Source organism: Sus scrofa, chromosome 13 (genome assembly GCF_054392235.1).
Source record: "Sus scrofa isolate SSC_HxYL_T2T_F1_AM1 chromosome 13, Sscrofa_HxYL_maternal_Yorkshire_Landrace_v2.0, whole genome shotgun sequence".
In the NCBI taxonomy this organism is placed as follows: domain Eukaryota; kingdom Metazoa; phylum Chordata; class Mammalia; order Artiodactyla; family Suidae; genus Sus; species Sus scrofa.
In genome coordinates this window covers 113,180,861-113,204,406 of record NC_139395.1, presented here as the reverse complement: position 1 = coordinate 113,204,406, position 23,546 = coordinate 113,180,861, and the positions used below count along the sequence as shown (strand labels likewise).

The following is a 23,546-nucleotide window of genomic DNA, read 5'->3' as shown; positions in this document are numbered from 1 at the left end:
ATAATACTTCAGTCTTAGACTGGATGAATTATCTTTTTTTTTTTTTTCCTTTTTCAGCCACACTCACGACACATGGAAGTTTTCAGGCCAGGGATCAAATCTGAGCCATAGCTTGACCCACACCACAGCTGTGGCAACACCAGATCCTTTAACTCAGTGTGTTACAGCAGGAATTCCTCAATGAATTATCTTTAAATAAAGACTTTAACTGGAGTTCCCCTGTGACTCAGCAGGTTAAGAACCCAATACAATGTCTGTGAGGATGCAGGTTAGATCCCTGGCCTCCCTCAGTGGGTTAAGGATCTGGTGTTACTGCAAGCTGTGGCATAGGTTGCATATTTGGCTTGGATCCATTGTGGCTGTGGCATAGACCGGCAGCTGCAGCTCCAATCCGACCCCTAGCCTGGGAACTTCCATATGCTGCAGGTGCCGCTGTAAAAAGAAAAAGAAAAAGAAAAAAAAAAAAAAAGGCTTTAAGCAAAACACAGAAAAGGTGACAAAGAAAACAATTTTCCAAGCATCAATTTGTTCATAATAAACTAATGTTCAAAAGACACTATTAGCTTAAGTATAATAATAAAAACAGCCATTGAATACACATATCTCTTCGAAATATTTTCTAGTTCAATTCATATCCTAGCTCAGACCTACCTTTGACTAATTAGCTCCAATTAGTGAATTTTGTTTTGAGTAGAGGAATAATGAACCTTTGCAGACTCCTAAATTTCATTAGCTAATCCTTGTAGAACCCTATGAAGACATCTAAAGCAGTAGACTAGCAATTCTCGATTATAAAAAGCAGCTCTATTTCTTGTAACTTCTCGGGTTATCACAACAGCAAAGCTTCTTTGGCTCTAAATAGATGTAATTAATGCAGAAGAAGGTACCCAGAGAGAAATGTGAGCAGGCACATTAAAATTTAGTTATACATTATCTAGTGTTTTCAATATGTCAGTAATATAAAAGAGCTAAAATCAAAATGGGTCATATTCTAAAGGGAAGGAAGGGATCAAGTATATAGCACCCATCCCTTAACTGTTGAGGATAGCCTGCCCAGTTCTCAATTTCATATTCCCTCACCCAGCTCCTTTCCTTTCAACTCCCTCTTTCTTCCCAAATCCACCTTCTGATTCACTTCAGAGAACCTCACCCTTATTCACTCTTTTCTCTAACCCCACTCCATGTGATAAAACTTCAGAGGTAATTCATTCTGCCATTTTTAAAATAATCACATGGCGGCCAAGTCCTAAAGGCAATTTTTCTTGAGGTAGATCCATGTGGTCTTTTAAGGCAGGAGGTGAAAATACCCCTATCACTACAGGACCTTTTAAACCTAAAGTGTGGGTAGAGGTGGTAATGTTTCTATTACAGTCCTCTAGGGATAAAGATAGTAACACCAGGCTGGATGCTAAAGAGGTTGTGTGAGGAGATGGTCAAGGACTATGACTCTGGTCTGGGTATAACTCTCAGCTCCACCACTATCATGTAACCTTGAGGATTTCTTTTTTTTTTTTTTTTTTTTTTTTTGTCTTTTTGCCATTTCTTGGGCCGCTCCTGCGGCATATGGAGGTTCCCGGGCTAGGGGTCGAATGGGAGCTGTACCTGCCAGCCTACACCAGAGCCACAGCAACTCGGGATCCGAGCAGCATCTTCGACCTACACCACAGCTCACGGCAACGCCGGAACCTTGACCCAATGAGCAAGCGCAGGGATCGAACCCGCAACCTCATGGTTCCTAGTCAAATTCGTTAACCACTGCACCACGACGGGAACTCCGAGGATTTCAATTAACTACTCGAGTCTCAATTTTCTCAACTATAAAGTCCACTGTTGAAGGTAAGATATGCTAATTCAGGTACTTAGCATAATACACAGCACAAAAGTGATCAATAAATTTTATTATGACCATTCCGAGACAAAAAGCTGGTGACTGGGTGGCATAGCACAGTGTGTGGTCAAAGGTAATGTGAAGGAAAGAAAATTCGCATTCACTATGCCCCATATGTACGTGTGAGTGTTTTTAAGAACTTTCTCATTTAATATTGTGGAATGACAATCTCAAAGCAGCCTGGATGTGCCCATTTCCACAGAGTTAAGTATAAAGTAGAACCAACGTTCAAAATCAAAGCCCAGGAGATCAAAAAAGGGATACTGCCAAGAAAAATGAGCTAACCATGACTCTGGGTAGGCCTTTATTTTTCCTGCAGAGCAGCTACAAATTCAACGTTTTCGGGAAGACCAAGCACAGCGGTCTTTCTAAAAACTGGCCATAGAAAATGATGGTGACAGTCACATCCATAAGGTGAAAGTGCCCTAAAAGAACATTCGATTTCACATTTCAGTTTTAGTCACATCACTGATTAATCTCAGGGGCAAAGTTTAAATTGTGGCTGAAAATAGTTGCAGTTTTCATTTTTTTAAATGAAAAATACATGAGAATTTGAATTATTTTTCCTCCAATTTTGATAATAGAGAACGGCTCAAAAGTAGAAGCTAATCTGATATTAAGCTCATTTCTCAACAATTTTCCCCCAAAACTCTCATAATGATAATCTTTGGAGATATATGCATGAAAAGCTGATTTTCTTAAGAGCTTATCAAAAATTTATTTTTATCCTTCTACACTTTTGTCTTTCAATCATGGAAAAATAAAAATCAGATGATGAGATAGCAAAGTAATTCATTTTTCACACTAGCACCCTGCTAATGCAAATATTTATCTGGCAAAAAAACCCACAACTTCTCAATTTAATTATTATTTAGTGTTTTTTCTTTGCACCCTCACCAGGCGATTAATCACACACAATATTTATACATTTAAGTATTTAAAACCTAAATGGTACATACTTAACTGTTTAGTTAATATTCATAGACATATAGGACGTTCCATCATGGCTCAGCGGAAGCAAATCTCACTAGGAACCATGAAGTTGCAGGTTAGATCCCTGGCCTCACTCAGTAGGTTAAGGATCTGGCATTGCCATGAGCTATGGTGTAGGTAGAAGATGAGGCTCTTATCCTGTGTTGCAGTGGCTATGGCAGCAGTTTGTAGCTCCCTTTTGACCCCTAGCCTGGGAACCTCCATATGCCGCAGGTGCGGCCCTAAAAAGCAAAAAAAAAAAAAAAAAAAAAAAAAAAATTTCTTAGAGATATAGAGTATTTCATGGATATATATATACATGTACATTATGGGTATATGATACATATTTATTTATATTTCATATAGGTACAATTAAAAAGGATCTTTGTTAACTGATTTTACCAATCATCTTGCTTTATGTAAACCTCTATCAAGGAAAGTTACCAATTTCTATTCAAGAACCATCACAGAACGACTGGTGACTTCTAGGTTTGTTTTAACAATACTTTTTTTCCCCCCTTTTAAGGCCACACCCAAGGCATATGGAAGTTCCTGGGCTAGGGGCTGAATCAGAGCTGCAGCTGCAGGCCTACACAACAGCCACAGCAACATCAGATCTGAGCTACATCTGGGACAGATACCACACCTTGCAGCAATGATGGAGGTTATGGCAATACCATATCTTTAACCCACTGAGTGAGGCTACAGATTGAACCTGCATCCTCACAGACACTATGTTGGGTTCTTAACCCACTGAATCACAATGCGAATCCCTGTTTTTAACAATACTTTAAAAAAGTATTGTATAAATACTTTCAAAATTTATACGTTTATCAAATTATCACTTAAAATAGTTTACAATTTTGTCAACTGTACCTCAATAAAGCTGAAAAAAAGAATATAAAGTGATTACAACTAATTTGTCAGTTTAAGAATATAAAGTGATTACAACTAATTTGTCAGTTTAAGAATAATTAAACACAATGGAGTTCCCATTGTGGCTCAGTTGTAATGAATGTGACTAGTATCGGATGTGGGTTTGACCCCTGGCGCTGCTCAGTGGGTTAAGGATCTGGTATTGCTGTGAGCTACAGTGTAGGTCAAAGATGTGGTTCAGATCTGGCATTGCTGTGGTGTGGGCCTGTGATCCCTAGCCTGGGAACTTCCATATTCTGCAGGCTCAGCCTTAAAAAGACAAAAAAAAGAAAAAAAATAGTAAACACCTACAGGGCAAGAGGCAGGTATTATAACCTGAATCACCCCTAATAAAAAATCTTATTTTTCTTTGTGACTTTATTTCCCTTTTGTTCCTATTAACACAAATGTTATATTGTGACAAGGTTTCTAGATCACATATTTCAACTGCAGTTTTAATAGACAGCTAGCTGGCATAAAGAAAACAAGAGTTCCCTGGTGGCTGAGCAGGTTAAGGATCCAGTGTTTTCATGCCCTGGCCCTGGTACTCTGCATGGCCCAAAAAAAAAAAAAAAAAAAAAAAAAAAAAGAGGATGGAATATTCTCTCACCCTTTTACAACTAAGAAATGAAACCACAAATTACTAATGGCTCCCATTTGTTTAGGTAAAATAAGAAATCAGCAATCCAGTCAAGAATGAGCAACCTTCTCCACCATTGCTCCACACCTGATCACTGATGCAAATACACCAAAACCAGCAAAGTCCAAAATTCATAAAAAAATCAATACATTTCTGATTTACCAAATGCCTGGAAATGATGTGTTATAATTTCCTGCTGGCCATTGTGACCTTCTTTGATAAAATGTATCTGAAATGTTTTGTGTAAACACCCTATGGACATTACTAATGAATTACCATATAACGGATATGGAGATGACAGAGGGGATGACTGGCTTCCGGATAAAACTTAAAATTCCTTCGTTGAATAACCCTGATGTCAAACTTCTGTGCTGTCATTTGCTTTTCTCTCTTAAAAGCAATGAATCAGATATATTTGCAATTTCTTAGGATCCTATCTCATCAGGGTTTGGTAGACATTATTCTACATGAGAAAGGTTGAGAATTTTAGCAGTTTAGCCAGAAGTCCACACGGAGAACGAGGTTTACTCAACTCTTTCAAAATACTTTGCCATCCTCAAAATACCTAAAAGCCTAAATGTCATACATAAAAAAGCTGACTACAAATTTATAAATTTTCTGACATTGAATAAATCACTAAAAACAGCATGACTATAGTTAATGTTTCTTTAAAATGTTTCTTAGGATTCTGAACATTTCTGTCTTCTCTATTAAAAACAGAACCAGTAGACCATGATTTAAACATATGAAAAATACCAGATAACTTAGGAGAACAACATTAAAAATCCAGTATTTTTAATTTTGTAATAAAGAAAATATCTCACTTTGATTCTATGAATATTTGCCCAGAACTATCATGTTCCCTGGTGTGCTGCTTACTGCTCTGGGAGAGGAGGCCTAAACACAGTGCTGTCCTCTGAAGCTCTGATGGTCCACCAGGAAGACAGATGCAGTGATATGACAGCATACCTTGTTTTAGAGCACCTTCTCCAGCGCGGATGAAAGAGATTTCATTGGAATCCACCATGTGATGTGCTCCATCTTGCAGGACAAACCGAAGTCCAGAGAGCTTATGACCAGACAGAGGGCCCTTCTCGCAAGCATCCAAAAACCCCTGTTAATGAAATGAACACAACTTCTACAGTGGGCTTCACTTACAGATACATTACCAAAAAAAACCCAAATGTTTTAGTATTCGGAAGTTTAACACTTTTATGTATGCTACATTGTATTCTTTAAATTTTTTAAAAAAGTTTAACAGTCTTATTTAGGTTTGATTACCATGGCATCTACAGGAGCAGTCCTTTGGAAAAGTTTATTACTTAAAAGGCGTGAGCTGGCTCAAAAGTGATGCTGAGAGTGTTAGCAATCACTTTTTCATAACCTCACCTTCAGGAATTACTGCACTCTCATGATGCATTATAACGACAGCATGTTCTTAATTTTACAATGAGGAAAGAGAAAAAAGGCAGATCTAAGAAACTCCCTAAAGGAAAACCCTGAACAAAACTGACATCTAATCAACAGCTGGGTCTTGAGTGCCTTATATATATATATATACACATACACACACCTATCACTGCTCTGCTTCACTGGCAGAGCACTACATAACAGCTTTAGCGTTATACAATGTAAGAACTAAAATTAAAAGCAATTCTGTTTCTAAAAAGCAGCTTTTACTGAGGTATAACTGATATATAGTAAACCATACATATTTAAAGAGTACAATTTGATAAGTGCAATTCTTTTTCATTCAGTCACTTAAATATATAGAGCTCCTACAATTCAAGTTAGTTTCTTGTGGCAAAACAGTCACACTGCTGCACATATAGTACAATATATATGTGACATTTCAAAACTGTAAACTCTGAATATTGAAAAGTATATAAGCTTTACTGCACTACATTAATCTTGGTGAATAAGATAATGTAAAAGAGTGAATTACAGAATACTACTTTGAAATAAAGTATAATGAATGAAATACACTAATCGGGAGTTCCCGTCATGGCTCAGCAGAAATGAATCTGACTAGAATCCATGAGGACAGAAGTTTGATCCCTGGCCTTGCTCAGTGGGTTAAGGATCTGGCATTGCCGCAAGCTACAGTGTAGGTCATAGACACTGCTCAGATCTGGTGTTGCTGTGGTTGTGGCATACACCAGCAGCTGCAACTCCAATTCGACCCTAGCCTGGGAACCTCCATAGGCTGCAGGTGCGGCCCTAAAAAGAAACACAAAGAAATACACTAATCATTAAAATGTTACCAAAATTAATGCTGAAACCAGCATTATGATCTGTTAATAAAGATTTCTAAGTTAAAAGTTTAAAAAAAAAACCTAGAAACTTCAATCTATAAGAATAGGCAGTTGCTAAAGGTTCACAATAGTTTTAAAGCCAGAAACCTAGAAAGCTAACAAAAAACTAATAACTTCTTATATCTGCAAAGCACTTTACAATTCCCAAAGAAGTGTCAGAGTCTTATCTGATCCTCAATTTTGTGAGTGGTTCAGGTGTAAATATTGCATGTTTGTTTAGTTTATAAACGAAGAAAGCGGCTCTGAACACCATGATTTACTACCCAAGGGCATATGAATCACTATCAGGGATGAGGACAGCACCCAGGTGTTGGGAATCTTAATGAAGGATCATTGTACTGTAATGGTACACCTAAAACTTTCACGCACCCCAATGACTCTACAAATTTCAATTGCTGATTACAATCAACAAAGTAGTTTCAATTTATCAAGAGAAATATTATAACCATGACTAAGAAACAAGATGACTTCTCCTCATTGCCACAGCATGTATTTTTTAGCTCTTGAACTTAAAGAATTAAAGATTCTAAATCAGATAGAAAGCTTAATCAGATAGAAACAGGCCTATAAGGAAAATGAACCACAGAAAAAAAAATGTGATGATAGCAGTATCATTTGATACCTAATAGACTGCTTTTGATTTTTTTTTTTTAATGCAATAAAGTTTTTTATGTTTGTTTGTTTGTGTGTTTTTTACCTTTTCCACAGCAGGCACAAATTGCTTTGGAACATTTGCCCCAAATGTTTCATCTGAAAACTCCAACTTAGTGTAGTTCTCTGGGTCCAGAGGCTCCAGCACACCTATCACCTTTCCAAATTGGCCTGCACCACCCGACTGCTTTTTATGTGTAAACTCAAACCTGAAAGTGATTTGGGAGGGGGAAAACAAAATCAACATGGAATTATATAATTACCAAAATAACTCCTTCTAATTTAAATGAAAAAAACCACCTTTTACCATTTTTACTTTTCCCTTCGAATATAAAATTTTTACAATAGAATTTATTTTAAAAGGAATCTTCTCCTTTCTGTTCTTACTTGGAGGTGAGGATGGGGTATACCAATAAAGTAATCCATGATTTAATTCTGCTAATTCTGAATTTCACAAGTAGAAAGTAAAAAGTCAACCAGTTAAAAAGTAGATGTAAGGCTCTTATTCGAGTAACGTATTTTCCAAAGAGCTTGCCCATTTTTTTGGACTACCTCCCTTCCCTGGGACACAGTGTTCTACCCTTAAATTTCTACAACGAGGACAGCTGCTTGAAAATAGGAGCTGTGCAGTTAATTCATTTAGCTGCTATCTGATTTTACAACTTGGACACTACGGACTAAGACAATATAAGAGAAAGTCATTTCAGGCAGAGTAACGAACACCTGAAAAGGATTAATGGCAAATTAATCATGATTAACATAAGAGCCATTCAAATAGAGACATATATAGACACAAGTTGGTGTTTACTTCAAACTCCTAATGACAACATAAATAGGATGAAATAAATATTTTACATACGCATTAAAATATGTAAACAGGGAGTTCCCTTCATGGCTCAGTGGTTAATGAACTGGACTAGGATCCATGAGGATTCGGGTTCGATCTTCGGCCTTGCTCAGTGAGTTAAGGATCCGGCTTTTCGGTGAGCTGTGGTGTAGGTCGCAGATGTGGCTTGGATCCTGCCTTGCTGTGGCTGTGGCATAGGCTGGCAGCCGTGGCTCCTATTCGACCCCTAGCCTGGGAACTTCCATATGTCGAGGGTACGGCCCTAAACAGCAAAAAAATATAAAACAAATAAAAAGAGGGAGCATCCTCATGGATCCTAGTCTGGTTCGTTAACCACTGAGCTGCACAAAGAGAGATTTTACTGTAGCTAAGAAGTGGAAGAACTAAGACACTACTTGGTAGGCAGCAAACAGATACACTGAACAATGTTCCTGTGGCTAGACTACTGGCATTTTGTGAAAGACAATTTCATTTTGGTAAAACATCATCTCTTACATTAAAATTAATGTTAATTTAAATTGTGTTGGTTTTATTGTCTGTCTCTATTCTGTAGATTTATTTTTACTTTGTCTTATCAAGCTTGCAAGCCATAGGCGTTTTTACTTACGTTTTACATTCATAGTTATTTAAAATAATAATTTGCCTGATCCCAGAGACCCACAATAAGTTTGCCACTTTCAAGGTAACTTATACATTATTCAAGTTTGAGGATAATGACCTCTTGACCAACCATTAATGAAATTTTAGTAAGTAAGATTTCAAGGACTCAAGTATAGGAATGAGATTCTCTTATGCAGTTTATTTATTTAACATCTAAATACGCAGTTAAATTTTTTTTTTTTTTGTCTTTTGTCTTTTTGTCTGTTGTTGTTGTTGTTGCTGTTGTTGCTATTTCTTGGGCCGCTCCCTCGGCATATGGAGGTTCCCAGGCTAGGGGTTGAATCGGAGCTGTAGCCACCGGCCTACGCCAGAGCCACAGCAACGCGGGATCCGAGCCGCGTCTGCGACCTACACCACAGCTCACGGCAACGCCGGATCGTTAACCCACTGAGCAAGGGCAGGGACCGAACCCGCAACCTCATGGTTCCTAGTCGGATTCGTTAACCACTGCGCCACGACGGGAACTCCTAAATTTTTTAATGTAATAATTATATTTTAAGAATAGCCTAGGGAGTTCCCGTCGTGGCTCAGTGACCAAATCCGACTAGGAACCATGAGGTTGCGGGTTCGATCCCTGGCCTTGATCAGTGGGTTAAGGATCTGACGTTGCCCTGAGCTGTGGTGTGGGTTGTAGACGCGGCTCAGATCCCGCGTTCTGTGGCTCTGGCGTAGGCGGTGGCTACAGCTCTGATTAGACCCCTAGGCTGGGAACCTCCACATTCTGCAGGTGTGGCCCTAAAAAAGGCAAAAATTAAAAAAAATTAAAAAAAAAAAAAAGAATTGGGTATGTCTACTCTTAGTAATTACCTGATATGTCATAACCTTTGTTACTAGCCTTGATCTACAGAGATGGTAATTGTATTCATAAAGCTTCAAAAGGGTGACTTTAGGAAGCTCACATATTGTAATTCTCATAACTCTAACCGGTAATAACATAGGAGATGTTAACTAGCTATTTGTGAAACTTGAAAAATTTCATTATCAGCAAAAAGCTCAATTTCTGTAATTAGAATACTCAGCCATTCTTTCTTGGACATTATCAAAGGAGCACATAATTCATACAATTCACACACACACACAACAACCCTAAGAGACTGGCTGGCAGATGAATGACCCCCCACTCCCCAAAGAAAAACCACCTCCAATTTTTTTGAAAAAGCCTTAAGAGGAGAAACTAACCCTTTCATTCTCTAGTTACCTGACAGTTGTTGACTAATATAACTAGAAAGAACAGAATTATTCTTTAAAAACTTACTTACTACAAAGACTTTATAAATAAGTTAAAGAGGGTATTTGAGGATAGCACATTAAAATACATTTTTGCTAATTTAAAAAAAAAAAAAAAACCACACACACAACATATGTGCCTACCCAAAGAACTTTCAAAATCCATTTTGGGGAAAAATAGCAGAGTCTTTATTTCTAAGCCAAAAAATACAGTGTCAGTTTGGCTATACAGCTGATGAAAAGGAACCTTTGCTGCCTCATCTACTGCAAATCTGAAAAAGAGCCTAGACTATAGTTTCTTTAAAGGTGACTGAAGGAAGTAATTGAGTTCTGGAGAGTAAAACTGCACTGCCTACTAAAAGTTTTGTGCTTGCTTAAGGGGCTTTAAAAACTGTTTTTGTTGGAAGCTACTTTAATGTAATGCTTTGTATACGCTTGGTTTTTAAGTATGTCTTAATCCTCAAAGTAAAATTTTCAAAGCGATTCCAAAAGTTAGAAGTGTGGCGTTATATCAAAACTTCATCTTTCTAAGATCAGGAAAGGAAGAAAGGGATGCAGGTATCTGTTAAAATTTCTCCTGACCTAAATTACATGATCTTCCAAATTAATGCTATCGTTTGCAGTCTCTCATACCCTGATTTGGGCAGAACTGGCCCATGGCCACAAAAAGCTGGGGGATAAGCAAGCCTGTTCCTGGACTCTTACAATGGAAAGGGAAAAGAAGGAATCCAAATGACTATCTGGAGGCTCCTTTGCACTTTGCCCTGTGCCTGACACAGTGGGTGGCTCTGAAGGAAGTTGTGCTTTCAACTGCAAACGAAGCAACCAGACTTTCCACAGAGAGGAAACCGGAAGCCCCAGAGGAGACCCTCCAGTAAAGCAAAAGCCAAGTGCTTCTGTAAAAGTTAATAAATAACAGGATGTTAGCCCACAGACTCCCTCCCCATCCTCTCTTAAAGGAGGAGGGGGCTCTAAGAGGGAATGAGGCGGTAGCAGGGCGGGGCCGCAGGGCGGGGCCACAGCAGCAGCCCAAGCAGGAGCCAGCACAAAAGCGGTAGCTTTCAGAATCGGAAGGAGGGAAGGAGGAAGAGAGGGAGGGAAGAAGCTGGTGATCCCGCCCCAGCCCAAGTCCAGCCCAAAGCACAGGGCTGACTTTTCCGCCTCGGGCCGGTACTAGCAGCAGCGGGGTGCACTTCCTTTCTCCTTAGGCTTGAGCAGCCCCACTCAAGTCCAGCCGCAGGTCACCAAGAATGGAAATCCCTCCGACCCACTACCCGGCCTCCAGGGCGGCCTCGGTGGCAGAGAGCTGCATCAACTACCAGCAGGGGACCCCCCACAAGTTGTTTCTGGTGCAGACAGTCAAACAAGCCAGCCTAGAGGTGAGTCAGTTAGCGGGCTGTAGGGGCACCCGCCAGCGTTCCCTGCATTCCCAAGGGTCTCAGCTCGGTGGGCTCCCGACTCCTCTACACCCCACGTCTGGTTTTGTCTCACTGTTTGTCTCGCGGGACTGGTCTATACTTCAGTCTCTAGGGGCTGTTTTGTTGTTTTCACAGGAAGGCAGAGACAGCGATACCGTTTTTTTATGGGCATTATTACAAAGAAGTGGGGGAATGTTCTCAATGAAGGGCGGCATTCTCGCCTTTCCCCAAAGAGAAAACTATAGGAACTATTTTCAGAAGAATCTTAAAACTGCTTCTTCATTCCTCATCTACTCCTCCAATCTGGACCAACAAAAGCTCTGGTCTTGTAAATGATTCTTCACTGTCTAAATTTTAAGACCAATCCTTTATTACTATTATGCTATTATTACTCTTTGACAAAGATAAAGCAACAGAACCTGACAAAGCCAAGTCAGAGTACTGTGGCTGAGGCTTCACTTCAACCACCCAAACACTACTGCCAATGACTGTTGTGAAAGATGGGTTCCCGCTGGCTAAAGGGTTAAATACTCAAGCCCTCAACATTCGCTAAACTCATTTCCATTTTACTAAAATTTAATGGATTTGAGACCTTGCCTTATTTACTGACAGAAGTTTAACTGCTAAACAGTGTTTAAGGACTGACAGGGAGTAAATATTATTTCAAAACCATACCAGGTAACATAATTAGGTATAAATTCTCAATTGTATCTTCATTCAAAAGTGAAATAAATACCTAAAGGTTTGTTTTACAGTTATAAAATTTGTTAAAGTATCATTTTGCAGGTCCACTAATATACAAGTAAAAGCAGTACTTAACTCTAACCACTCTGCAATTATCTGCCTCAAAATGGAATTCATTTTTATTGAATACTCTTTGGAGGGTACATAGGGCATTATGAAAAATCTTTGCAATGGTGTGTCTTATTTGTTATCTTTAAAATTACATTTTTCAAGATATCTTATGTGGAATTTAAGATCACAGAGTCAGAGGTTAGAGTCCTTTACCTCTAATGACCTGAAAGTGAATTATAACTGATTTTATTTATATATGCTTTTAACCCATCTTTTTGTTCTCATCCAAAATAACCCTACTAGAGGATCTGCTAAATTAAATGTCACACACATGGCGACTTGCCTTTTTCAAGCTTTAATCATTTGCCCTCACCAGTCAGCCTCCTCAAATGACAATGGATTCTTCTAACAGTGTAAAGAACTGGGTGATTGTTATAATAATACCATATTTTCTTAATTTTAGGATATTCCAGGAAAAGGACATAAGTATCGCCTTAAGTTTTCTGTGGAAGAAATTATCCAAAAAGTAAGTGAAACATCTTTTATTATGAAATAAAATTTGAGTCTCAATAGTCCAGATCACCTCTGCTGATAAAATCATAGGATTAATTTGGCTTTAAAAAAAGTTGTGAAATCCTTGCTTCCAAAAAAAAAATGATGACCACACAAGGGTCAGTTTTTATTTTTAGGGTATTCTGAGATACACTTAGAATTTCTATTGAGCTATTTGGAACAGGGACTCTCCATACTTAAAGTAAATTTCCTTTTAAAATGTATATACTGATAGGATAGGCCAGTATGAATTTATGCTTAATATGAAATAACTAACTATCCAGTCATCATCACTCTGGAATGTCTGTCTCATTCTGTTTCTCATTTCTTTTATTTAAAGAAAGCAAGTGCTTTTAGATATTTAGTAGCAATAGAATGGCCAATTAATACCATTCTGTTCAGATAAGAATCTTTCAGTATGGGGCTGGGAAATTTAAAAAAATTACATACTTATCAAGTTATTAATAAGACAATAAAGGAAGGAACTGTAACCATCTTGAAATTTAAAAAAGCTTGCCCTTACTGATACACACACTACTATATATAAAATAACCAATAAATACCTACTGTATGGCACAAGCAACTATACTTAATATTTTCTAATAACCTATAAGGGAAAAGAACCTGAAAATGAATACACGCGCGCTCGCACACACACACACGTATAAATGAATCACTGTGCTGTACACCTGAAAGTAATACAACACTGTAAATCAACTACACTTCAATTAAAAAAAAAAAAAACCTTGCCCTTTTGTTATGTACAACTGAGATACAGGGTAATATAAAAAGATTCCCCCCAAAAAAAAAAGATTCATTAAAAGGTATTTGAGCTGCTAGACAATCATCTTTACAAAGAAGAACCAATGCTACAATCTCATTTATATCAATACAGACTGAAGTATCTGAATTTGAGAAAATTTGTTATTTTAGGAGGAAAGAATAAAAATTATGGAAAGAAAAAATAACCAGTCTAGAGTTGGTATATAAAATCAGACTTAAATCTTCTATGGACATCCCAATAATACTGAAACATATTCAAAGATTTAAGAAGAATTTACAAGATTATGAGACCTTACAAGTTATAAAATGTTACCTATTTCAGATACCTCTAAGAAAATTACTGGTAAGGGTGAGAGAGGGGGGAGTGGGATGGACTGGCAGTCTGAGGTTAGTAGATGCAAACTACTACATTTAGAATGGATGAGCAATGGGGTCCTATTGTATAGCACAGGGAACTGTGTCCAGTCTCTTGGGATAGAACATGATAGGGGATGTGAGAAAAAGAAGATATATATGTATGACTGGTCACTCTACCATATAACAGAAATTGGCACAACACTGTAAATCAACTATATTTTAATTAAAAAATCAGAACCACCACCACTAGGGGGGCAATGTTTTAAATTCTGTTATATCAAAGAACAATAATTAGTAATGGATGGCCATCTACATGTGACGATCTTTTGCAAAATATTTCAAACAGCAAGTTACAGTGAATTGCACAGCTGAAGTACTTTACCCTCCAATGGGACAAGATTCTGCACCAGAAGTCAACTTTACATTTGAAGGAGAAATTGGAAAGAACCCAGATGAGGAAGATAACACATTTTATCAAAGACTCAAGTCCATGAAGGAACCACTAGAAGCACAAAATATCCCAGGTATATAAATATGGCATAGAAATTTGTTTTTTCAACTTTAAGATCAATATCAGTTACCTATGCTCAAAATTTTAGATGGTAACATTATACTGGAAATACACTGGCTTTTGCAAAAATATTCATCACTAATCTAATTCAACAAAAAAAGGCCTTGGGACTTTTGTGGATTAATCTTGGCTTAATTATTTTCTGCACATATTTGAAGAAAACTTAGATATGACTTAGAATTTAGATTTTTTTAAAGGTTAATACTGTATATATAAAATAATTCCATTTATCATATAAATGTTTCTTCACCAGACAGTTTTGGAAATGTACCTTTGGAAATGAAGCCAGTCCGACATTTAGCCTGGGTTGCTTGTGGTTATATAATATGGCAGAATTCTACTGAAAATACATGGTATAAAATGGCAAAAATTCAAACTGTCAAGCAAGTGGTAAGTAATGTCTATAAAATACACTATTAATAGGGTTAATATTTACTGAAAATGTTATAATTCAGGATCAGCTAGTGCCTCTTTAGTCATTTTGTATTTCAAATAGTAATCTGATATTTGAAAGAGAGTTCAAGGCTAGAGAAGGTGAAGCTGCAGTTTCAAAAGAGTGAAGTCTTGAGCTGTAATTTGACAGTGTTTTTTGTGTGCAGCTTAATAAAGATTATTTCCTTTGGCAGCCTAAGTTTTTTGTTCAAATTACTATAATCATGTGATATTGAAACTTCCTCTGCATTTTCCCTCTACTGAAATGGTGGTGCCAGAACTAGAGATACGGGCTGGCATTTTTTTCCCTCAGGAACAACTAGAAGAAAATTATTAGCATCTCAGTCTTCGTGAAGCTTGATGTATATAATTGTGTTTTATAGCCCATTTAGTCTTAACTGACCACCTCACATCTTATTTGCTGCCAGCCTTGTGTTTTAAGTCTGATAGGACTATCCCAAACTGCCTCTTTCTAGACTTTAAAAAGATTATAAATTCTTTGAGTTTAGCTTTATTAAGAGGTTTAAAAGAAAAAAAAATTGTGTCAAAACAGTAGTATTTTGTGGAATACAAAAGAACAGAGTGCAAAGAAACCACAATAGTTGCGGTCAGCACTCCGTACTCCGTAAAAGGATTTTCCTGTTGTTTTGTTTTCGCTTGTTAATAACAAACTTCAAGGCAACTCGAGCATCTTTACTCCACAAGCTTTTGCAACCACTTATTAGATACCTTTGAGCACTGAAGGGCAGGATACCCAATTACAGTACTTAAAGTGTGATGCCAACTATCTAGCATCTCTATTACAACAACATTTTAAGAGAGTCTTTTTCTAAAGCGTTTCTGAGATAGCAACCTTCAGCTCCTACAGGGGCACTGAGGTTTCAGATAACTGAGTTGCTGGTCCAGGTAAAAGAGGATATCTAATCATAATCATGATTTTCAAGCCATGTTTTTAAAGTAAAATGTACACAAGATAGTGTTAGTAGTCTTATGAAAGAAAATTCCTGTAACCCTTCACTAAATTGCAGTTTTAAAGCATTAATGAAAATCCCAACAAAAGAGTTTATCACTGTTTCAGGGTATATATATTACATATCTTTACCTATTAAGATCCAACACATAAGAAACCTTCCCAATTTTTACCTTATCCTTAAAGGACATTCTTTGCTGATATGGTCAAAGAAAGGATTGCTTCAAGATATTATAAGGAAAGAATAGTATAGTTTTATTTGATCCTGAGGCTGCATTTATAATTACTGTTAATCAAAGAAGCCACGGGAGTTTATGCTGCCTTTTGGAGTCTGGGCCTTGTTTCAGTACATAAATATAAGCCTTAAAGAGCCTTGTGTAAGTGCAGCAAACCTCTGATGAAAATTATTTTAAACTACGTGGATATAATATTTCTGTGTAGCTGATGGTATAAATTCTTTACATGCCCAAAGCAATAAGCAGCATAGATCAAAGCTTTAATTATAAAATCAAACAATATATTTTATTATTTTGTTTTTAAAAAGAGAATTTCTATTATAAAATTGGTTTCCTTTAATGTGAACACTCATTTCAGTAGTTTATCCCTTAAATGATGCTTTTACGAACAATGGAAACATTAAGGATCTTAAAATGACAGGTTATAAACTGTAATGCTCTTAAGTAGCTACCACAATTCAGAAACTAAAAACTGAAAGGGTTTTAAAACAGATTTTTAGAGTAACAAATGAAAAAAATCATGCTTTTAAAATGTAGTTTGAAAGAAATCTTATTTATAAGAGAATAGTTTTTCTGTCATGCTAAATAGTGACATTCAATTTTATTTTTACCTAAGTGGAAATATTATTGTCATCTACCAATGAAAGCTGACTTCTAAAATTAAAATATCACTTTGCCAATGATAATGAATACCAGGTTTTTGTTTTGTTTTTTAATTATAGCAAAGAAATGATGACTTCATTGAGTTAGACTACACCATTCTACTTCATGATATTGCATCTCAGGTAGAGTATCATTTACCTTTATTTGATGCTGCTTTGAAACCTGAGACTCATTTTGTGGCTACAATATGCCTAATTAATTTTGGCTTTAAATCAGAATTCATGTAAATTCAAAAAGGCACCAGGTTGAAGTATATTACACTTACAGTAATTTAACTTGTTTTGTGCTATCTTTATGAGAATTGTTTTGTCTCTAACAAAATATAAACCCAATTGTTTTCTTACATGTTTTCTGAATTTTATCACAGCATTAGTTTCCTTTACTTGCAGGAGATGATTCCTTGGCAAATGCAAGTTCTCTGGCATCCACAATATGGCACTAAAGTAAAACATAACAGCCGTCTGCCAAAGGAAGCACAATTGGAATAAACGAAGACCCTAACCCTGGACGAAGTGTAAACATGTTCATTAGTGATTTGTTTATGTCTTCTTTGATATATAGCTTAAGTAGTCAGATAAATCCCAAAAGTGTCACTTTGTATGAATGACCCTGATTATAGTACAGTACTTCCATAATAAAGAGCATCACAACGTATAAGTGTCTTATCAACAGTAATAGCACTATGCATATCCCCTAATAAAAGGCTCTTAACTCCAGCCTCAGAGTATGTTAAATTGTGTTGTGTACTTACGGGACAGGGGCAGTGATGGTCTCTCTGAAAGCAACTTTTGGCTTTCCTGTGATACAAGGACAGCCATATTCTCTTTCCATTCTCTAAAAAGAGCAGGAGAGATCTTTTTTGATATATTTAAATTAAAAATAAACTATAAAAAATAATACACTACTGGAAGAAAAATGCTAAGAATCTTAACTACCTTAGAAACATTAAGTATGATAGGTAAATGATAAATCTTAAATACCTTATGATGATAAATATATAATATTAAACAAGGAGTTCCTGTCATGGCTCCGTGGTTAACGAATCCGACTCTGAACCATGAGGTTGTGGGTTCGATCCCTAGCCCTACTCAGTGGGTTAAGGATCTGGTGTTCCCATGAGCTGAGGTGTAGGCTGCAGATGAGGCTCAGATCTGGCGTTGCTATAGCTCTGGCATAGGCCGGCAGCTGTAGCTTTGATTAGACCCCTAGCCTGGAAACCTCCATATGCTGCAGGTGTGGCCCTAGAAAAAGACCAAAAAATAGAAAGTGCTTTCACAGATTTTATATAAGTGAAATCTAATTTAGATTAATTTACACTTACCTCCAATTAACCTAACCACTACAACTTTACCTTTGCTCCATTTTATTATACGTTCACTGGATTAGTATATGACTCTGTTGTCAGAATTTTCTACCCCCTCAACTTAATCACAACCAGAATTTTTAATCGTAAGTCATATATATTTTGCTTTCATCTATATACACATAAGACCTTTTCCTAGGAAAGTAGGGACCCTATCTACCCATTTGTTTATCTACATTACAGTGATCTTCAAGGACTGACCTGTAATAGCCTGGTGGACCGACATTCTCAGTAGGTTTCTCCCTAAGGCTGAGATCAGGATATACTTGACCTAACCAACCATGACATAGGGATGGATGGTCTTATTGCAAATCCTCTAGGCCTTGACTTTAGAAGTATCCAGTGTTTTATAAATAACAAGATTTAGAGATCAAAAGCAATTAATTTGTAACATATCATGGAGAAAGCAGTATATCACATCTGGATACAAAAACCAGAGTGAAGCCTGAAGAATCACTATCAGTTTATGGTCATTAGATTGGGAATTACTATACTCTTAACAAAACATAAGTAAATGGACATAAAGGAATTTAACTTCCTTGTTATTCATTACCTGAGCATAGATTTCCAGGTGTAATTCTCCCATTCCAGATACAATTGTCTCCTTGCTCTCAGTGTCAAAGTGGACTTTAAACGTGGGATCTTCTCTTGTAAACCTGCCAATACCTTTTGAAAATTTTTCCAGATCATTCTTTAAAAAAAAAAAATCATTACACATTTTACTAAGCACGATAAGCAATGAAATCACTGAAAGAACTTTACTGAATGAAATCAAATATGTAAGCAGTTGAAAGAAATAAAAATGAGTGTAGTTCCTAGGCCATATCCTTTTAATATGTGAGCTTGGATACCACACAGCAAAGACAGCAGGGACCAGCTAACTGACAGAATTTTCTTTTCACCCAAGAAACAAGAGTCTAAGACTTAACTCTATGCCCTTTCCTATTATATTGACAGAAACTGTCCATTTGTGGAAAATTGCCCATAAAGCCAAAAACAGAATCTGTGTTGCTGTGTTATTTTAGAAATCCTATACATAATCAGAGGAATTAGTACATTTACCAAGATTCTACTGTAGATTCAGGAGGACTGCTAAGACTAACACTAAGCAAATGCACACTGTGACTTCTCCGTTTCAAAACAACATGCTTGGATGTGGCTGCAGGCACCTGTATTCTCCTTGGATGTAATTCCTTAGGTGGTAAGCAGAATAATGGTCTTTAAGGCCATGATCTCATCTCCCCAAATCTGTGACTACTACCTTACATGGCAAAGGGGACTCTGCAGATGTGATTCAAATTACAGACTTTGAAAAGGAGAGATTATCATGAATAAACTGCATGGGCCTTTAAAAATGGAAGATGACCACAAGTCTGTTCTCCAAGTCCATGATTTTCTTTTCTGTGGAAAGGTTCAGCTGTGCTGTATATTAGACTTCAGATGTAAGTGATATCATATGCTATTTGTCTTTCTCTTTCTGACTTACTTCACTCAGTAGAGAGTCTCTAGTTCCATCCAAGCTGCTGCAAATGGCATTATTTTATTCTTTTTTATGGCTGAGCAGTATTCTATTGTGCCAAGGGGGAGAGGGAGGGATGGATTGGAAGCTTGGGGTTAACAGATGCGAACTATTGCTTTTGGAATGGATTAGCAATGAGATCTTGCTCTGTAGCACTGAGAACTATGTCTAGTCCACTTATGATGGAGCATGATAATAGGAGAAAAGAGAATGCATACATGTATGTGTAACTGGGTCACCATGCTATACAGCAGAAAAAAAATTGTATTGGGGAAATAACGATTAAAAAATTTTTTTAATTAAAAAAATAAAAATTAAATTTAAAAAATGGAAGACAAATGAAGAGGGGTAGTTGAAGAGATGGGAAGAAGAAACAAGAGATATTTGAAGCATGAGAGGGGCTCATTTCACTGTTGCTAGCAGTGAAGATGGGAGGAAGGGAACTACGAGCATTGGAAGGTGAGCAGCCTCTAGGCTAGGAACAGCCCTCAGATAATAGAAAGAAAATGGGGACCCCAGTCCTACAGCAAGGATGTGAATTCTGCCAACAATCTAAACAAGGAATTAAACTGTCCCCTAGAGCCTCCAAGAAAGGAACACAGAAAGAACACAGCCTTGCCAATACTTAATTTTAGCCCATTAAGAAATGTGTCTGATTTCAGGTTTCTACACAACTGTAAAATAAAATACATCTGTGCCATTTTAAGCCACTAAGGTTTTGCTAATTTCTTTTCTTTTCTTTTTTTTTTTTAGGGTCACACCCACAGCATATGGAGGTTCCCAGGCTAGGGGTCAAATTGGAGCTACAGCTGCCAGCCTATGCCACAGCCACAGCAACGGAGGATCCAAGCTGTCTGTGACTTACACCAAAGCTCACCACAAGGTCGGATCCTTAATCCACTGAGTGAGGCCAGGGATCGAACCTACAACCTCATAGTTACTAACTGGATTCACTTCAGCTGCACCACAACGGGAACTCCAAGTTTTTGCTAATTTCTTATGGCAGAAACAAAAAACTAACACCTAAATCAGCGGTTGTTAACATTTAATCACATGTGGATGATGTGTTTTATATTTTGTATATGTTATCGCAGATTCTAACCACAAGGCTGTGAGATAAAATTATCCATATCCTAAAAAGGAAATTAGACCAAAAAAAAAAATTATCCACATTTTATAGGTGAGGAAACTAGGTACAGAGAAGTTAAGTGATTTGCTCAAGGCCACAGGGCTAGTGTGTGGCAGGGCTAGGACTGAACGCTGGGCTACTCTACCTCCGAGGTCTTTCCCCTTTTCTGGCATTAGCCAGGGACTCTCAACCTACTGGAGGATCACTCCTGCCTCACTACTGAGATTCAGGGTTTTATGCAGTGACTTCTTTATTTGATTTAAACTAATTTTCCAGCAAGCAGACAACTCCAAGACACCAAAAAAACTTTTTGAATACTGATGCATTTGATGTCCATTACTGTGAACTATCAAGAGTAAAATGTTGTACATAAATTCTGAATTAAAGAATATTAATGTTTCTTGCCACCTCAACAGTCTCTGTTCTGTAATGACAAGGGTCTAGAAAATCTCAAGTTCCTCAAAATAGATGAATTAGTAGCCATTAATATATCCACAAGACAATAAATTAGAATATGTGCTATAAACAATAGTTTCCAGATGACAACAGATCATAACATGTTCACTCAAGGCACAAAGGAGTTAATTTCAATATACCACATTAAAATGATTGTAAGGAATGTAACTAACTTAAGAACTAAACAATTGTGGTAAGATCAGGCAGGACTAATTCCAATGACAAGCAATATGAATGCAGGACCTAGACAATCAATTTTGGCTAAAAAACTAAATGACATCAAATCCAATCATAAAACTTATCTTTGAAAAGGAGAAAAACATTTGTGTTTGCAGGCCTTCCATTTAAAATTAGAAATTTACTTCATAACTACCAGAGAGGTAGAGATGTATTATAATCCATCAGGCAATTAATATATGTAATATTCTAACATACTTTACCGTGATATTTCTCTGCAACTTAAGACAAATGCCCCAGTTTCCTCTTTTCCATCCCTTATGATCTGAATTTACAAAGTCACACCTACCACTCTGGAGACAATGACATATCATTACCATCGTATGGTCTCATGAATATTTTAACATCATCAACTTTTTCAAATATTCTGAAGAGTACTTACCACTAATAGACTGGTAAATTTTAAAGGTGATCTGAACACCAAAAGAGGAAAGAGAGACCACAAGACTGCTGGTGATCACAATACACTATATGCATTGTGCAGACAGAAGAAAAGGAGCTCAAATTTTTACTGTGATATCCTGAGCATTCAATCAAACTCCTACCTTGTTAGAAGGCTTCATTGCTATTGAAATGACAGGATCAGGAACATGAATTGACTCCTAAAATATTTTTAAAAGGACACAAAATAATTCAGTACTATATTTGTCAGGGATGGATTAATTTTAATGTTCTACTTCAAAAAGACAAACACTGGTCAACATCTTTAGGCTAGACAAAATAATTTTGGTCTGTTTTTCCTTAAATAAATGAATACATTAATATATAAATAAAGGTGTCCACTTATATGATCTTTTTCCTCCCAAAATAACAAAAAATATTTATTTACTTAACTGTTTAAGAGCCTTAATTTGTTGACCCTTTCAGTTTAATATATCATTATAATGAATCCAAATGCTGAGATATGGAATTTTTATTGGCTAATGGCTACATTTGCTATAGCTATCTTCTGGTAACGTACTTCATTTAATCAAAATACACTGCAATCACTGATAAAAGAAAGAAGAGAAAAGGACTAGATTCTTTATACATATGATATCTCATTTATTCAACCACAACTATGAGAGGGAGATATTATTAATCTAATTTTACAAACAAAATCATTAAAGGCTTGGCAAGAAGAAAAAATAACTTGGCCAAGAGCCAGCTGGTAGCACAGGGAAGAGAAGAGATTTTGACCAAGGTCTCTTTGCAGCCTTAGCACTTCCCACATCCTCCAGTGCCTTCATATTGCTAATAACAAGTTTAGAAAAAGCTGTAACAATAATACTTACTAAAAAAGTCACCTCATCTAGAGCCTCCCTACACCTGTATAGATTTGTGATTTTTGTAGTGTCCTAACTTCATATGTATGACTACAGACATTAGAGAATAAGTGATACAAAAAGGCTAAATTGTGAAGTTAAGAATTCATCATATGAGGAGTTTCTATTGTGGTACAGTAGGTTATGGATCTGGTACAGTCTCTCTGGCGGTGCAGGTTCAATCCCTGGCCCAGCACAAAGGGTTAAGGATCCAGTGTTGCTGGAGCTGTGGCAAAAGTTGCAGCTGCCGCTCGGAAATGATCCCTGACCGGGAACTCCCATATGCTGTGAGTGCAGCCAGGAAAAGAAAAAGAAAAGTATTCATCATATGATACAGGAGCTATTACAGTACTCATCTGTTGGGGTTGGACCAGTTCTCACATAAACAACCCATAGTAAATTCCTTCACAGCAAATCACTTTTCCTCTTTATGTTCATATTTATTCCTTTACTTCATTCAGGAGAGGGCACACCCTAATGAACAGAGTAGGTACACTCTAGAAGAGCCTGTCTCAGTATATTTTTATAGGGGCAAAAGGAGAGTGAGTGAAGGGGACTGAAAGGCAGGAAATACCCAAACATGCTCTTCCCTTCAGGTTCCCTCAGTGATGAAAAGGGACCTATGGGGTTCCACAAGGCAGGCTGT

The 23,546-nt window shown here is 37.0% G+C and overlaps 2 protein-coding genes across 4 annotated transcripts in view; one reads left to right on the top strand and one right to left on the bottom strand.

Annotated features, from left to right (window-relative positions):
• GFM1 (G elongation factor mitochondrial 1) overlaps window positions 1-23,546 on the bottom strand; it is a 44,498-nt gene that overhangs the window by 2,749 nt on the left and 18,203 nt on the right. For 2 of the 3 annotated variants that reach the window (XM_084990092.1, XM_003358643.5), the window contains exons 11-15: window positions 22,142-22,198; window positions 18,809-18,946; window positions 17,644-17,726; window positions 7,428-7,590; window positions 5,385-5,529 (exon numbers count right to left, since the gene is read on the bottom strand). In XM_084990092.1, the coding sequence (XP_084846218.1) occupies window positions 5,385-5,529; window positions 7,428-7,590; window positions 17,644-17,726; window positions 18,809-18,946; window positions 22,142-22,198 (586 nt within the window). The remainder of the gene's footprint in view (window positions 1-5,384; window positions 5,530-7,427; window positions 7,591-17,643; window positions 17,727-18,808; window positions 18,947-22,141; window positions 22,199-23,546) is intronic. The other variant, XM_013982167.3, reaches the window with a different exon arrangement.
• LXN (latexin) lies at window positions 11,179-17,608 on the top strand. The gene is made up of 6 exons (XM_003358644.5): window positions 11,179-11,494; window positions 12,792-12,854; window positions 14,367-14,544; window positions 14,845-14,981; window positions 16,952-17,014; window positions 17,282-17,608. Exons 1-6 carry the CDS (start codon window positions 11,366-11,368, stop codon window positions 17,378-17,380), a joined length of 669 nt encoding a protein of 222 aa, XP_003358692.1. The 5' UTR covers window positions 11,179-11,365; the 3' UTR covers window positions 17,381-17,608.